The 16,445-nt window shown below is 42.8% G+C and overlaps 1 protein-coding gene across 1 annotated transcript; it reads left to right on the top strand.

Moving 5' to 3' along the window:
* The first annotated feature begins 6,858 nt into the window (after nucleotides 1-6,858).
* LOC128343652 (interferon beta-like) lies at nucleotides 6,859-11,033 on the top strand. The gene is made up of 2 exons (XM_053293082.1): nucleotides 6,859-7,441; nucleotides 11,029-11,033. Exons 1-2 carry the CDS (start codon nucleotides 6,859-6,861, stop codon nucleotides 11,031-11,033), a joined length of 588 nt encoding a protein of 195 aa, XP_053149057.1.
* The last annotated feature ends 5,412 nt before the right edge of the window (nucleotides 11,034-16,445 follow it).

Genomic DNA, 16,445 nt, shown 5'->3' with positions numbered 1-16,445 from the left:
ACCTAACTTTCAAATAGGTGTTCTGATGAACTTTATATATTAACATAAGTAAGCGATGATCAGTAGTGGATGCTTGAAGTTTAGACCACAGTTTCTTCCTAGATACTGAATAAATGTAGATTTAAGATAAACAAATGCAGCATAAAGGGCCCCTTTTGGTTTTGAAATAGTTTTTGCTATCAGATGCTGTAGAATCAAGGCCTGAGACAGTGGTGAATAACCAGGCCTAAAACCAATCTATTTCTATCCAATCTAGCAACCTTCTATATAAATGCCTAGCATAGATCTTACTTATTATGCTCAAAAGGCTTATCTGTCAATAATTAGCAGCAAGATCTCTTTCCACTTTTTTGTAAATGGGGACAATAATAGCAAAACCCCAGATAGATGCTGATCGATCATTAAAAGTGAAAAGCAAGGCCAAAATAGGGGCCCACCATTTGATATTATTTTTAATAAACTCTGGGAGAATACGATAGTAGCCTGGGGCCTTTTCCAGCTTAAGCTGTCTTATCAAATTTGAAATCTTGGCTGGTGTTACTGGAGGCCATTCTGGAAACAAGTCAGCAGTTAGAGCTAAACTAAAAAGGTGATTTTCCTCCCTTGAGTAAAGACTATTAAAAAGTAAGTTTTCCTCCCTTGAGTAAAGACTCCTGTTATTCCTCCTGTTAAAATGACGCCTGGGGAACAATCAACGGGAGCTGGGCGGTATCCCATTCGGCAAAAGCTATCCTTTAAAGTGTGAGGGTGCAAAGGATTCAGATAAAACAGAAGGGGACAGAGCAGAACAGCATAAAGAGCATACAGGAGCCTGTGCCAGCTGGTCAAAGAGTCAAAAGAAAGATAGCATACGTCAGGTGAGATATTCAGCGTATAGGTGCTTATATGCCAATGCCAGAAGCCTCTGAGCCATGATGGGTAAGTTGGAGTGCTTGGTTGCTAACACAGGAATAGATATAGTGGGCATAACAGAAACATGGTGGAACAGTGAGAACGGGTGGGACACTGTTATCCCTGGATATAAACTCTATAGAAAGGACAGGGAGGGGCGCCTTGGAGGTGGAGTAGCACTGTATGTTAAAGAAGGGATAGATTCTAACAAGCTAGAAAACCTAGGTGGACTGGAGTCCTCCACAGAAACCCTGTGGGTGACAATACAAGGGCTGAAAGGGAACATGCTACTGGGAACGTGCTATTGCCCTCCGGATCAAAATGCTGACAGTGACTGGGAGTTGCAGGAGGAAATCAGGGAGGCATCAAGGAGAGGCAGGGCTGTAATACCCCTGCTAACTTGGCAAAGAGGCACCTTTTAATGTGGTGATTCTCTTTATTTAGCAGGGGGAGAGTAACTGGCCCAGCACAGTAACTCTAGTGACTGTTGCTGGTGTCTGTCTTATATTTCTTTTTAGACTGTGAGCCCTTTGGGGGCAGGGATCCATCTTATTTATTTATTATTTCTCTGTGTAAACTGCCCTGAGCCATTTTTGGAATAAATAAATAAATAAATAAATAATGGGTGACTTCAATTACTCACACATAGACTCCGTAAATTCACAGTCAGGTAATGACAAAGAGGTCAAATTTCTAGATTCGCTGAATGACTGTGCCCTAGAACAGTTGGTCTTGGAACCAGCCAGAGAGAAGGTGACCTTGGACTTAATTCTGAGTGACACCCAGGACCTGGTGCGTGGTGTCAGTGCCATCGACCTTTTAGGGAACAATGACCATAGTGCCATCAAGTTCAGCATACATGCAGGGAAAGAATCACCGAGGAAATCTAACACAGACATTTTGAATTTCAGAAGAGGAAACTTCTCCAAAATGAAAGGTGAAATGAAAAGAAAGCTGAAGGGGAAAATCAGGAGAGTCACTTCGCTCCAGAGTGCATGGAGTTTACTCAAAACCACAATACTAGAAGCCAAGTTAGATTGTATACCCAAAAGGAGGAAAGGTATCACTAAATCCAGGAGGATGCCAGCATGGCTAACGGGTACCGTCAAGGAAGCCATGAAAGGGAAGAAGACTTCCTTTCAAAATTGGAAGGCCTGTCCATATGAAGAGAACAGAAAGGAACACAAACTCTGGCAAAAGACAAGGGAGGCAAAAAGAGAGTTTGAGGAACATTTAGCCAAAAGTATCAAGGGGGATAACAAAAACTTCTTTAAATACATCAGAAGCAGGAAACCTGCCAGGGAGGCAGTTGGACTATTAGACAATGAGGGAGTGAAAGGGATTATAGGAGGATATGAAGGCTGCAGAGAAGCTAAATGAGTTCTTTGCATACGTCTTCACAGCAGAGGATACTGAGCATATACCTGTTCCTGAAACAGGCTTTTTAGGAATGGAGGTGAAAGAATTGAGTCAGATAGAAGTGACAAGAGTTGATGTTCTAAACTGTCTGTAAAATCTGAAAAATAACAAATCACCAGGGCCGGATGGCATCCGTCCAAGAGTCCTCAAAGAAGTCAAATGTGAAATTGCCGACCTCTTTGCTAAAATATATAACTTACCCCTGCAATCGGGCTCTGTACCAGAGGACTGGAAAGTAGCAAATGTAACATTGATTTTCAAAAAGGAATCCAGGGGTGATTCGGGAAATTACAGGCCGGTTAGCTTAACGTCCATTCCAGGCAAATTGATGGAAAGCATCCTCAAGGATAAAATTATAAAACACATAGAAGAACAGGCCCTGCTGGGAGTGAACTAGCATGGCATCCGCAAAGGTAAATCTTGCCTCACCAACCTTTTGGAGTTCTTTGAGAGTGTCAACAAGTGTGTGGATCAAGGTGATCTAGTTGACATAGTATACCTGGACTTCCAAAAAGCTTTTGACAAATTTCCTCATCAAAGACTCCTGAGGAAACTTAGCGGTCATGGAATGGAGAGAAGTAAGATGTGGGGTCCCCCAGGGATCTGTACTGGCTTTTTAATTTATTCATAAATGATCTAGAAGCAGCGAGGTGGCCAAATTTGCAGATGATACCAAACTCTTCCGGGTAGTGAAATCCAAAACAGATTGTAAGAAGCTCCAAAAGGATCTCTCCAAACTGGGTGAGTTGGTGACAAAGTGGCAAATGTGGTTCAGTGTTGGCAAGTATAAAGTGATGCACATTGGGACGAAAAACCCCAACTTCAAGTATACGCTGATGGGATCTGAGCTGTCGGTGACTGACCAAGAGAGGGATCTTGTGGTCATCGTGGACAGCTTGTTGAAAGTGTCGACTCAATGTGCAGCAGCTGTGAAAAAGGCCAATTCCATGCTAGGGATCATTAGGAACGAGATTGAAAATAAAATGGTTAATATCATAATGCCCTTATACAAAATGATCGTGCGGCCACATTTGGAATACTGCGTACAATACTGGTCACCACATCTAAAAAAGGACATTGCAGAACGGGAAAAGGTGCAGAAGAAGGCAACCAAGATGCTCAGGAGCCTAGAGCACCTTTCTTATGAGGCAAGACTACAACACCTGGGGCTTTTTAGTTTAGAAAAAAGATGACTGCGGGGAGACATGATAGAGGTCTATAAAATCATGCATGGTGTGGAGAAAGTGGATTGAGAGAAATTCTTCTCCCTCTCACATAACACTAGAACCAGGAGTCATCCCATGAAACTGATTGCCAGGAAATCTAGGACCAACAAATGGAAGTACTTTTTCACACAACTCATAATCCACTTGTGGAATTCTCTGCCACAAGATGTGGTGACAGCCAACAGCCTGGGTGGCTTTAAGAAGGGCTTGGATAACTTCATGGAGGAGACGTCTATCATCGGCTACTAGTTGGAGGGCTATAGGCCACCTCCGGCCTCAAATGCAGGATGCCTCTGAGTACCAGTTGCAGGGGAGTAACGGCAGGAGAGAGGGCATGCCCTCAACTCCTGCCTGTAGCTTCCAGCAGCATCTGGTGGGCCACTGTGAGAAACAGGATGCTGGACTAGATGGGCCCTGGGCCTGATCCAGCAGGACTGTTCTTATGTTCTTATACAATGGCCGGGATAATACAATCCAAGTGGGAAGGCCCTGGTGTAGGACTCATAGCCACATAGCGCCCAAAGAGTTGAATTTTTGGCTCAGGAGGCAGCCATCAGTTGTTGACATAAAGCTCTACATGCACCAATTTTTAAAGATCAGGGGTGCCTACCACCCACCAAACCCAAAGGCAATCGGAGACTCCTGTGATTATTGGTGATTTTTTTGAAGTTCTTTTCAATTTTTGTATTCCTTCCATAGGGAATAATGGGGATTTGACGCACTCCAAAGTTGGTCTGGGGGCACAGCAGGGCTGGCCTTAACTCCCCCCAGGCACCCCCAAGTTGATAAGATTTATTGTTATTTATTCATGAATTTTTAAAGAATTGTTTTTTGCCTCCTTTGGAAAGCATTGATAGACCTTTCACCTATTGACCTTAATTGCTGTATTCCTGAACTCTGAGTTCAGTTCACAGTAATTAAGGTCATAGTACAGTGTGTTCTTCTCAATTAAAGGCTCACCAATGCTTTCAATGGAGGTAAAAAATAATCTTTAAAAATTCATGAATTTTCAGCTTGGGGGTGCCTGGGGGGAGTTGAGGCTGGCCCGGCCATGCCCCAGACCCACTTTGGGGTGCCCTAGCACTTTTCCCATGCCCCAGACCACTTTTGGGGTGCCCCATTATTCCCTATAGGAAGAATGCAAAAATTGGAACAAAAATTCAAAAATTCCCTAAAAATTGTAGGAGTGTCCGATTGCTTCGGAATTTGGTGGGTGCCGACCACACACCCCACATTTGTGCCCTTAGGTGCTCTACATAGGGTATAATGGGCTGGTTTGATTCCCTATTATATGCTATGTAGAACTTTTAGAACCGGTTCGAACCGGGTTAAAATTTGAACAGAACCAAAGGGGAATTCGAGCAAAACCCAAACCAAAGCTGCCCACCCCGGTTCAATGCCGGTTCAAATTCAAACCGAACCAGGCAAACCAGTTTTGTGCACATCCCTAAGACTGAATAAGGCTATCTTATAGTTCTAAAGCAACAGCCTCTCGGTCATTGACAAGAGATGCCTGGAGCTGTAAACAGCGATCAGAATTTAGGATGGCTGTAGATTTTTCATCAAGCTGATTATCCAATCTTACCCATAGAAAGTTGGCTCCTTCAATAAGATCTGGGAGCCTATCTAGTCTATATCCAAGTTCAAGTTGTTTTGTATTTGTGGATCAATTAGGATCTGCAATTATGATGCCTGGGTCTGATGAAAAGGAGATAGAGTGCTGTGGAGATAGTATGCTGTGGGCACCAAACCCCACAAATTTTCCCCAGGGATGTTATATATCTACAAGATGAATTGGGAGGCAGAAAATGATAGGCACCTGCAGGATGCTACAAGGGTTCCTCACTGTCATGAAACCTGTTTCTAACTCCATCAAACCCATGTTAGGCTTACAGTATATTCTCTATCTCCCCTAAGAACTTTTCAGCTTCATGATAACCTCCCTAAACACGTGCCTGAAGGCGGTGATGGCCTGGATGAGGGATAACAAACTGAGACTGAATCAAGATAAGACGGAGATACTTATAGTTACCTCCCCAGAACGAATAGGTTCGCCGTCTGAGGCTGCTTCTAGATCCAGACCTCTCCCTGGTTTCCCAGGTTGAGGTGGTGGCCAGAGGTGCCTTTTATCAGCTTCGGCTGATACGTCAGCTGCGTCTGTTTCTTGAGATGAGCGACCTCACGACAGTAGTATATATGCTGGTAACCTCCAAACTGGACTACTGCAATGCGCTCTATGTGGGGCTGCCTTTGTATGTAGTCCGGAAACTACAGCTGGTTCAGAATGCAGCAACCAGGTTGGTCTCTGGGTCATCTCGGAGAGACCATATCACTCCTATCTTAAAAGATCCACACTGGCGGCCAATAAGTTTCTGGGCGAAATACAAGGTGCTGGTTATAACCTATAAAGCCCTAAACGGCTTGGGCCCTGGGTATTTAAGAGAACGTCTTCTTTGGCCTGAACCCCACCGCCTATTGAGATCATCGGGAGAGGTCCACCTGCAGCTGCTACTGGCTCATTTGGTGGCTATTTGGGGACAGGCCTTCTTAGTTGCTGTCCCGATATTTTGGAATGCACTCCCTGCTGAAATAAGAGCTTCCCCATCTCTGACATTAAAAAAAAAAAAAAACTTTAAAGACACATTTGTTCACCCAGGCTTTTAATTAAATATCGTTTTCATAGTTTTAACTTCATTTTAAGTTATTGATTTAAGGTTTTAAATTCTTATAATGTTTTAACTTTTTGTTGTTTATTATTTGTTTTAACTACTGTTTTAATTTGTCATTTATTTGTTTTAACTAATGTTCTAACTTTTTGTTTTTGTTGTAAACTGCCCAGAGATGTTAGTTTGGGGCGGTATAGAAATATGTAAAATAAATAAATGATTGCAAAAACAATCCATAACTTTCTATTCATCGATTTCAATTGCCACTAGCTTGTTATCACACTGAAGAACCAAACCTACTATTCCTGTTGTGTCTTTTTATACCTGGAGGGATACTGAAACCAAGTTGGAGTTAGGAAACAATTATCTTGTAAATTATCTATTCTTATAATTTGAAGTACTCTATTTTCTAATATGGACAATCCTAATTATTACATTTTAAGTTATTGTGAACAATGCCTAAAGTTTGTCAAAAAGTAGAAACTGAAAGTAGAAAATGGGGAAAATCCTATTAAATAGAAAATGGCAAAACAAAAGACAACTCCAACCCCTCACCATTTAAATACAAAGACTGAAAGCCAAAAGAAGCAGCAGACTTTGGGACATCTTGGTCAGGACCCACTTCAGCATATTCTGCAAATATCTTCGTATCCGCCATGATCACAAAAGGCTGCCTACATCTTTGCCTGCTGATGCTCTTCTTCACTGGCATCTCTTCTCAGAATTGCAACGAACTTCGCAGATGGCTACAGAATGTGAACAAAAGCAACTTGGAACTTCTGGAGAGCAAAATGAGAGCAAGCATTCCCCTGCAATGCATAGACGATGGAAGAGACGTCATGGCCACCACAGAAATCCTCAGGAAGATCCAAGCATCTCAGGGGGAGAATGCCAAGGTGGCCATCCATGAAATCCTCCAGCAGACCTTCCGCATCTTCAACCAAAACCATACAGAAACTGTGTGGGATATGAATTCAATGGCAATTTTCCAGAATGGACTGGACCATCAGATCAAGCATCTGGGATCCTGCTTGAGTGCCAATATGGAGAATGCCATCACATCTCCAAGGGGTCAGAGCACCCAGCTGATCAGGCTGAGAGTGAAAAGCTATTTTCAAAGAATCGATGACTTCCTGAGAGAGCAACAGTACAGCATGTGTGCCTGGGAGATTGTCCAGATGGAGGTGAAGCAATGCTTTCTCCTGGTTGACCAACTTACCAAAAGCCTCCAAAATGAAGGTAGGGTTTACTTTCTAAAAAAAAGCCTTTTATTTTGAATTGCAGAGGAAAGCACAACTAATGTTATGGAGAGCAGTTGGGGATGTGTAAAACCACTACAACCTTTTAGAAATTTTGTGCATTGTAGTCAAACCCCTTTTTCTCATATACAGTATATCTCATCTATATCTGTCATTATACTTGCCGAACATATCAACTCTGTCTGAATCTGAAGCAAGAGCCAGTTCCCGGCCCCAACACCAGGCTAGAACCTGAAAGATCCCTAGAACTTGAGTCCCCAGAACTGGATCCCCAAAATCTGAGTCCTTTAGGATCCAGTCCCTCCACACCTTTGCACTCCCCATTATCTTCTCCCCAGCAACAGGCTAGGCAGTATCTGATATAGAGGGAAAGGGAGAGGGAAAGGGGTAAGCATGACTTGTCCCCCAGCTAAGCAGATTCTGCCCTGGTTGCATTTGACTGGGCGACCACATGCAAACACTGTCAGATATTCCCTTCAGGGAATGGAGCCGCTCTGGGAAGAGCAGAAGGTTTCAAGTTCCCTCTCTGGGTTCTCCAGGATAGGGCTGAGAGAGATTCCTGCCTGTAACCTTGGAGAAGCCTCTGCCAGTCTGTGTAGACAATACTGAGCTAGATAGACCAATGGTCTGACTCAGTATACAGCGGCTTCCTATGTTCCTAAGTCATCCCCTTTAGGAAAGCATCACTCTGCAGGCAGCATCTTCTTCATGGAACAGGGAAGCTCATTATCTTCTGTGCAAAGGTCATCACATTGATTGTAAGCAAAGCACAGTGGAAAATCTAGTCCTACCTGTAGTTCATAATGATTTCATTCACAGTTTGTTCACCAGTCCTAAGTTCATAACTTCGTTGAGCTGAGTTGGTTAGGTGGTCAATTGTGTGTGTGTGTGTGTGTGTGTGTGTGTGTGTGTGTGTGTGTGTGTGTTGTGGGGAGGTAATGCCACCCCACAACACCCCTTCTAAGACCTTATTTACCCTGCTGGGCCACCCTTCCTCCTCTCCTTCTCAATGTACTCCACACTCCACTGCATTGCCTGGCTCCCCACCAGTAACTCCTTCCCCTCTCCCCCATCTGGAAGAGAAGGGATGAGTGCTATTAAGATGCTGTTGCTTAAGCACTCCCCAGTTTTCTTCTGCTGACTGGAGCCATACCTCTCCTCTGTGGGAGCCCCACCTTCGAGGTACATTTACTTGAAAATGAGGGACTGGTGGTGACTTGGACTCTCCATGTTCTCTCACAGAACTCTTCGACAGATCCCTGATATTTGGAAGAGTTTATTGAGAATGTATGAAATACCACCTACGTATAAATGAGATGTGTGTGTGTGTGATGGAATTTGTGTTTTGGGCGGTATGAAAATATGTTAAATAAATAAAATAAAATAAATATTGCCATTCAGTCACAACAGTTGGCGAGAGGCAGGTGTCCTCCATTATATTTTTCCGTAGTCAAAGGTAAGAGATGAACAGAAAGCCAATGAACATTTTTTTCATGTACTGAACACACAAAGCAATAATATAAACAATGTATCACATAAAACTAGTAAATAGAATTAAACAAAATGCAAACTAAACTTAGCACATTCATTCATTCATTCAAAATTCAAAGTATTTTCATGAGTTAGCTTCAGACAAAATGCAGTGGCAACTCCAATACTACACACATGAAGCTACAAAGATTTCCTATTTTCAGCTTACCAGTACTTCTCTCGTTACCAGACTCCTAATAATGGCTACCAGACTCCTGACAAATCCAGTTATACTGCTACATTCTTTAGGAAGCAGTTACTCGTATATAAATAACTTGCATATTGAAGCACTTCACACGACACATGTGAAGCACCTGATGCGGTTCTGTGGGGAGAGCGGACTTAGCCCGCTTTCCCCGCAGATGAGCAGCCGCTCATAGCTGGGTGGCCAGATGGCCGCCCACATGGCTGCTGGTTCCATCACAGAACTGGCGAGGACTACGGGGATTGGGGGCCACATGGCCCCGGAAGTCCCAGGTTGCCCCGCGCAAGTGCACAGGGCATCCTGGAGAGACCCCTGAGCCCGGGAGGCTGCTTGCAGCCCCTCGGACAGGGGTCTACTCATGTGTTGCCATGCACCACGGTGACACACGAGCACAACAATGTTAACGGCGCCGTCGCTCCATTAACTTCATTTAAGGGGAGGTGGATTTATTGTGGCTAGTTGCCGGGCTCTTGTTGCAGCACACTATCCCCCCAAAGCGTGCTGGGCTCCCTTCGCCTGCTTTTGGGTGATCGTAGGAATAGCCTCCTTGTCTTTTTCTGCCATCCTGTTTGAAATCAAATTGCTGGCTTTTCCTTCTGTAGAGTAGACACACTATACTGTAGTGCATCGACATACACTATAGTTACTGTACATATACTTTTGCTTAAATGAAATGTGGTTCATAGAATGGATTAAACTGGGCTGCTTGCTACTGTGCTAGGTGTAAAAAGGCCATTTGAATTTGCTTCTGAGTTTTCATTTTTAGGATTGGACTGCATGTGGCTAAAGGTCAACATAAATATGTATATGTTATAGACACATGTCCTGTTCTACCTTCAAAGAGATCAGGGTAGTGTACTTGTTCTTCCTCTACACTTTTATCCTCACAACAATCCTGTGAGGCAGGTTTGGAGGAGAGTGTTTCAGTGAGTTTCATGACTGAATGGAGAAATCAAATCCTCCAATCCTAGTCTTAGCACTCTAATCACTACACCACACTGGTTCTCAACTGTGTGGGTACTGATTGCAGGAGAACTCTGACGCAGGAGGAAAAGGAGATGAATTTTTAGCGGTGAAGTAAAGTAGTGGGGAGGAGAGTGCTGGATACCTTTAGATAACATGAAAAGGTTTAATTATCAAAAACGAGGGGAGGCTGTGGGCCTCCGGCAGGCCTTTGTGAGCCTAAGCCCTGGATCTTTTAAGTCCCTAGCAACACGTCTGCAAGGGAGAGAGAGTGGCAGGATTGTCCATGCAAAATCTGGTATCAGTAGGTATGCTCAGATTTTCTTCTAAAAATACAATACAATACAATAAAATCCAATCTTTCCTTGAGTGTATTTTGGTGTTAAAAAAAAAAGTGCATTCAGTTAATTTAAATGGCAGGGCAAGGTGGTGGGGGCGGGGGAATGAGAGAATGAGAGGGGAGGAGAAATGCATTTGGAAATGCACTATGCTCAAGTTTGCAGTTCAGGTGGTCTGAGTGAGAACTGTGAAGCAAGGGGCATATGTTGTGCTTTTAATGTTTTTTCCTTACAAATGCACTATGTGTCCAAACTAGTTGGACATGCCCCAAAACCTCACTCATACTATTTACATAGTATATCATAGTATGACTCTGTAATCATATGAAATGTTAAGGAGGCCCCACAAATGCAAGATTCGCCCCTAGCTGCGCACCCCGCTTCAGTTTCCTGATACTGCAACATGAGTCTGTAACAGAACCCTCAATCTGTGGTGATTCAAAGTGCTCCATTTTTGAAATAATGACCAGAAAAGGAAACACAGTCCAAAACTATACGGAATGTTAACAACTCTTCCCTTTTTCCTTTCAGCTTAATCTGCAACAGTTGGTGATGTAACAAAAGCAGCTGAATGAAACTGAAACTTGAGCAGAGCTCCAGAATCATTCATCTTCCCTTGCTTCCTCCAATGACATGTTTCTAGAAAACAGAACAAGAATATGCAATATTACAGTGAAGCCTTACACTAAGAAAGGACCATCCCACCCCGCAAAACAAAAGAAAGGACAGGCAGCAGAGAAACGCAAAGAAGCACACAGATGTATCAGTTTATGCCACTTTTAATATCCTCTTAAACTACTGTGAAGATGTTATTTATATTTTGAGCACTTTTATCAGTGTTAATATTGCTGGACAGTGTGTTTATTTATTGCTTTATTTAATAATATTATTTATTTATACTTTCAGTGACCAAAAATTTAAAATGTTGTTTTTATTAAAAATGGCAAATTCAAGCCACAATATGGGTAGTTTGGATTATTTTGCATACTCAAATAACATTATGTACTGGAGAGATGGTCTAAAGTGGAGGTGCAGTCCTGTCCTATGCATGTTTATTCAGAAGTGAGTCCTGCTTCTGAATAACAGTGGGACTTTCTTCTAAGTAAGCAGGCATAAGATTGCAGCCTTTGGCTCCAAAATGTGAGGACAAGATGTGTTGCAGAGAGGCTATGAAGGAAAAGCACAACTGAGGGGTACATGAGATTGTGAGGCTTTTAAGGGAAACTATGAAGAGGAAACGCCACCCTCCTATCCAGTGAGATGCTTGAGCTTCCACTTCAGCTGTAGTTTGCTAATTCTGAGTAGGCAGATGCAGAGATTCCGGTTTTGGACATTATAAAAGAGATTCATGTCTCTTGTACATCTCTATCCTCAGGTTCACATCTCTGCTATGGCCAAAGCCTCCTCTTCTAATGCCTTCCAACATACATGTTTAATACTTAGCTTTTTAGTATTTCATCAATATTACAATATTTAAAATGAGATTTAGTTAAATATTCTTTATTTACAAAGATACTTCAGAGTAATGCTTGACTACTTGCTAACAGTTCTTCATTTTTAGAGACTTTTCTATTCTACTGAATAGGAAACATGATGCAGAACAAGGGTTCAGATTGTACATGGTTAAGTTTAGGGACCAGCACCCAACAATGGCAACTTTGCCTCCCAACATTTGTCCCATTCCACAGCTCAAAGGGTATCACTCCTTTAGTTTTAATACATCTTCTTCACAAAATTTATTCTCCAGTCTTGAATCAAGCAGAATACTTCTGGGCATTTCAATCAGGGCTCTGTTCAGTCTCTCCGCCATCCCATTTTGCTCTGGAGTATACAGAATTGTTTTCTCATGCTTAATTTCTTGTTCCTTTAAACATTGGATATAGAGTTCTTTTCAGAAAGGGCCATTGTTTTATTTTCAAAGGAGGAAAACTACTGATGAAACATGTTGAAAGATGATCATCGGTATGAAATAGATTGCAAAAGAGAGCAAACTAATGTTGCAAATGAGTGCACACACAAATTGCATTATTTTATGCCACCGCCAATTTGGGCATTGATTGATTGATTGATTGATTTGCTGTCAAGTCGCAAGGAATTCATTTCAAAATTAGTAGAACAACAATTGGCAAGAAACCTACAATTTAAACTATGCAAATCTGAAGTCAAGTGCATTAAATTTATTAAAGCAAAAGTTACAAGGGGCACATATTCATCAACCACAGAAAGGCAATCCAGTGAGGTTTTGGATATGATTCACAGTGATATTTGTAGGCCCTTTCCAGTAAAGACACAAGAAAACTATCTCTATTTCCTGATTTTCATAGGTGATTTTTATCCCTATACTCACACTTACCTACTCAAAGAGAACATAAGAACAGCCCTGCTGGATCAGGTCCAAGGCCCATCTAGTCCAGCATTCTGTTTTGCACAGTGGCCCACCAGAAACATGAGGTATTGCCATAACCTAAAGAATATGTGGGTAGAGTAAACAACAAATTTGGAAGAAAACAAAAGAAGAGGAGAGCTGGTCTTGTGGTAGCAAGCATGACTTGTCCCATTAGCTAAGCAGGGTCTACCCTGGTTGCATTTGAATGGAAAACCACACGTGAGCATTGTAAGATATTCCACTCAGGGGATGGAGCCACTCTGGGAAGACAGAAGGTTTCAAGTGCCCTCCCTGGCTTCTCCAAGATAGGGCTGAGAGAGATTCCTGCCTGCAACCTTGGAGAAACCACTGCCAGTCTGTGTAGACAATACTGAGCTAGATAGACCAATGGTCTGACTCAGTATATGGCAGCTTTCTATATTCCTAAAAGACTTGGCACACTGATAATGGTGGGAAATATATTGGGAAGAATATTGAGCACTACTTAAGAAGGAATTAAATATGGGAGAACAATACCTTATACTCCAGAAGGAAATGGAGTGGCAGAGAGAAAGAATAGAACTTTGATTGAAATGTCCAGAAGTATGATTTAGGGATGCACAAACAGGTTCAGAGCTGAACCAGTTCAAAGTTGAACCAGTTCAATTCGAAGGCTCAGGGTCTAGCTGGACAACTCCAGGTCATGCCCAGGCCATGCAGAGACCCATTGCGCAGGCGTGGCAGCCTCAAAAATGGCCACCGTGCATGGGGGGAAAGCCCAAACAGCCTGAAGAACGGCCGAACAGGGCTGTTTATGAAGGCGGGAAGGCCGGTGGAGGAAGGGGAACCTCCACAGACACACACTTCCGCCTCAGAGAACCCCCCTAGATGGGGTAAGTGTCTCTGTGTGTGTGTATAATTCGTTCGCGAATCCCCCCAATGGGCCAAGGGGGGTTGATCCGGGATCGAGCCGAACTGGTGATGGTTTGGCTCAACTCTGAGCCTTCGAGCCAAACCAGTTCTACTTTGAACTGGTTTGTTTTTGAACTTGTTTGTACATCCCTGACAGTAACCCTAATGACCACTAGGGGCAGGGGCGTAGAGATAGATAAGGTCTCCTTCTTTTTTCTTATTTATCTCTGCCTCTATGACCCCTCGATTGATAGAATGTATTCAGAAACGTCCTGGGAATGACTTCCTTCTTCTCCTTCTCAGAATGCTTCTAGCGCGCTCTCATCCTGAGTACTATGCTTCTATAGGTCTCTCTTTGATCAACACGTAGCCTAAAGTAAAATATAGGTCTTTTCCTATCATCATGTATTTCTGAATAAAGTAGATTAGTTTAACCTTACATGAATCTCCATGCTTATCATTTACAGGCTGTTGACCTGAGACCCTGTTAACTTCTGCCGTAATGGGAGTGAGTTAGCTTCTGAAATACTCTGCTACATAAGTAATTACATCCCCCCCCCACACACACACTCATACTTCTCAATATTAATCTTAATAAACATTATTTTGAAAAATGGAAAACTTCGTAGATGAAGCTTGTCAAAAACTACAGTTTTTTCCAAGCACCACAAGGGCTTCAACAGCCACCTCGCTTTTAACGCTTAATACAGGATTTCAATTCTGCAAAGCGGAGTGCTTTAAATCATGCTATTCCAGAGCCTATGTGAGACCACATCCTTTGTTTTAGATTGTTGCATATGCCAGTTCAATGCAATTTTCACTCTCACTGAATTGATGGTAGGGAGAAGAAAAATACTGTACAAACTGGAAAATGTGTTGCATAGTCATTAGACTGAAATTTCTGTGTGCAGCAGTATGTGTGCGTTTGGGAAATGCAGAATTGGTAATGATATTATGCAGATCTGTGTACTTGAAGATTGCATACCACAGCATGCACAAAAGTTGATTCAATATTACATAGAAGATCATCTTGTCCCCCCATCCCTTGTCTCCCTACCCTCATTCAGAAATTATGTAGAGGAGGCTGTACTTGAGTACTTGAATGGGACACCTTATTCTGGGTCAGGATTGTGACTGAGGGAAAGCATGAATGTCTCTTTCTGCCCACCACTGTGGTCCTGGTCTGTATCGCCTCCAACACCCCCATGAGTGATTTTTTTTAAAAAAAAATGAAAGCAGCATGCAAGGGCCAAACAACATGTTTTGTGTAACAAGTAGTTTGGCCCTTAGGAGATGGTGGTGATTTTACTCTAGTGTTTTTAATTCTTGCTCTGAGCATCCAACTTGTGAGTGGGAAAAGCAGCTCCAAAATTAAAAATGCAAATAAATGGCCACCCAAAGAGAATAAAGATAAATAAGAGATAACATGCATTTTTTGCGGCATGTTATCTAGGTTTTTAAAGTATGCATTTATATTTAAATATGAATATGGAAGTCATTCATATTATCAGCCACAACCATAACAAGATGGTGCTCTTGAGAGGAGCTGTGCAGATTTCTAAGCACAGTATACTTTGAAATAGTTTTAAAATAGTTGATTGGAATGATTACAGTTTTATGCACACCTTACGTTGCAGTTTAAATCTTCCATATAAGAAAACATCAGCCCCCCACCCCACCACCACCCATCAGTTTATTTTGGTACTGAAGGGATTAATCTTAAGTGATACATCTGTTTCTTCAGTGAGGCTTCCTAGGCTGCTATTGATCACAATGCTGCTCCGCCCTAACTCCAAGAATAGCTGTTGGGTGGGGCAGGTTTTCCACCCGGGCAGCAGGGAGGCAGGGCAGATGTTCAGAGGGTGGTAATATGGTTTCATGGGCCTATGAGAGAGCAGGGCTTTCACCACACTTTTAAAGCATGCTACTCACTCCATTCAGGGCTCCTTGGTTCCCCCCCCACATCCATGCTTTCTCAGTGAGAAGCCGGTAGCTTTGGGGCCATGTAGGAATTTTTTATCTCCACCTCAATTAGCTCTTGGTGGATAATTTTTCACCTGCTCCTCACTGAGGTGCTCTTATGGGGGTTGCCTTTAATGGTTGGGAGCTGTATGTTATTTAGTTGGTCACATGAGCAGATGAGTGCAGGCAGGGTAAGATAAGATCTTGATCGGTGTTCAACCAAAGGCACCTTTGCAGGTGAAAGATGGTTCCATGGAACAGCCCCTCAGGGTTTCATGGCCCAAGGGGACTGAGAATGGACTACTTTTAGGGTACTATTCAGCCCACTCAATCGGAGCTTTGGGGCTTGAGAAAGGGGTGAGTTGGTTGGTTACCTCCTTGCCACAGTAAATGGTGTGCCTTGGACAATTCTATGCTGCTAGCACAGCTGGTAACCTCCAAGCCCAGTAGATTTGCCCAACAGTGTTGGGGGCAGACAATTCTCGATAGGAGGCTGAATGCCCCCTCAGAGAAGAAGAATTGCCTGCACTCTAGTTAATTTTGTTGCATATCCCTTGATAGTTGTAGTTAATGAAGTGTGGCCCTAGTTCAACCCATACACGGGTGCCCTGTCTTCTTTGTGGTCTGGGTGCAAAGAGAAGCAAAATGAGCTTTGCAAGAAGCAAGCGGCTGGATCAAAGCTGAGTATCTGACAGGCACTCTGTTATTC

The sequence above is a fragment of the Hemicordylus capensis genome, chromosome 2 (genome assembly GCF_027244095.1).
Source record: "Hemicordylus capensis ecotype Gifberg chromosome 2, rHemCap1.1.pri, whole genome shotgun sequence".
NCBI classification, from domain to species: domain Eukaryota; kingdom Metazoa; phylum Chordata; class Lepidosauria; order Squamata; family Cordylidae; genus Hemicordylus; species Hemicordylus capensis.
This window is presented reverse-complemented; position numbering and strand designations above follow the sequence as displayed.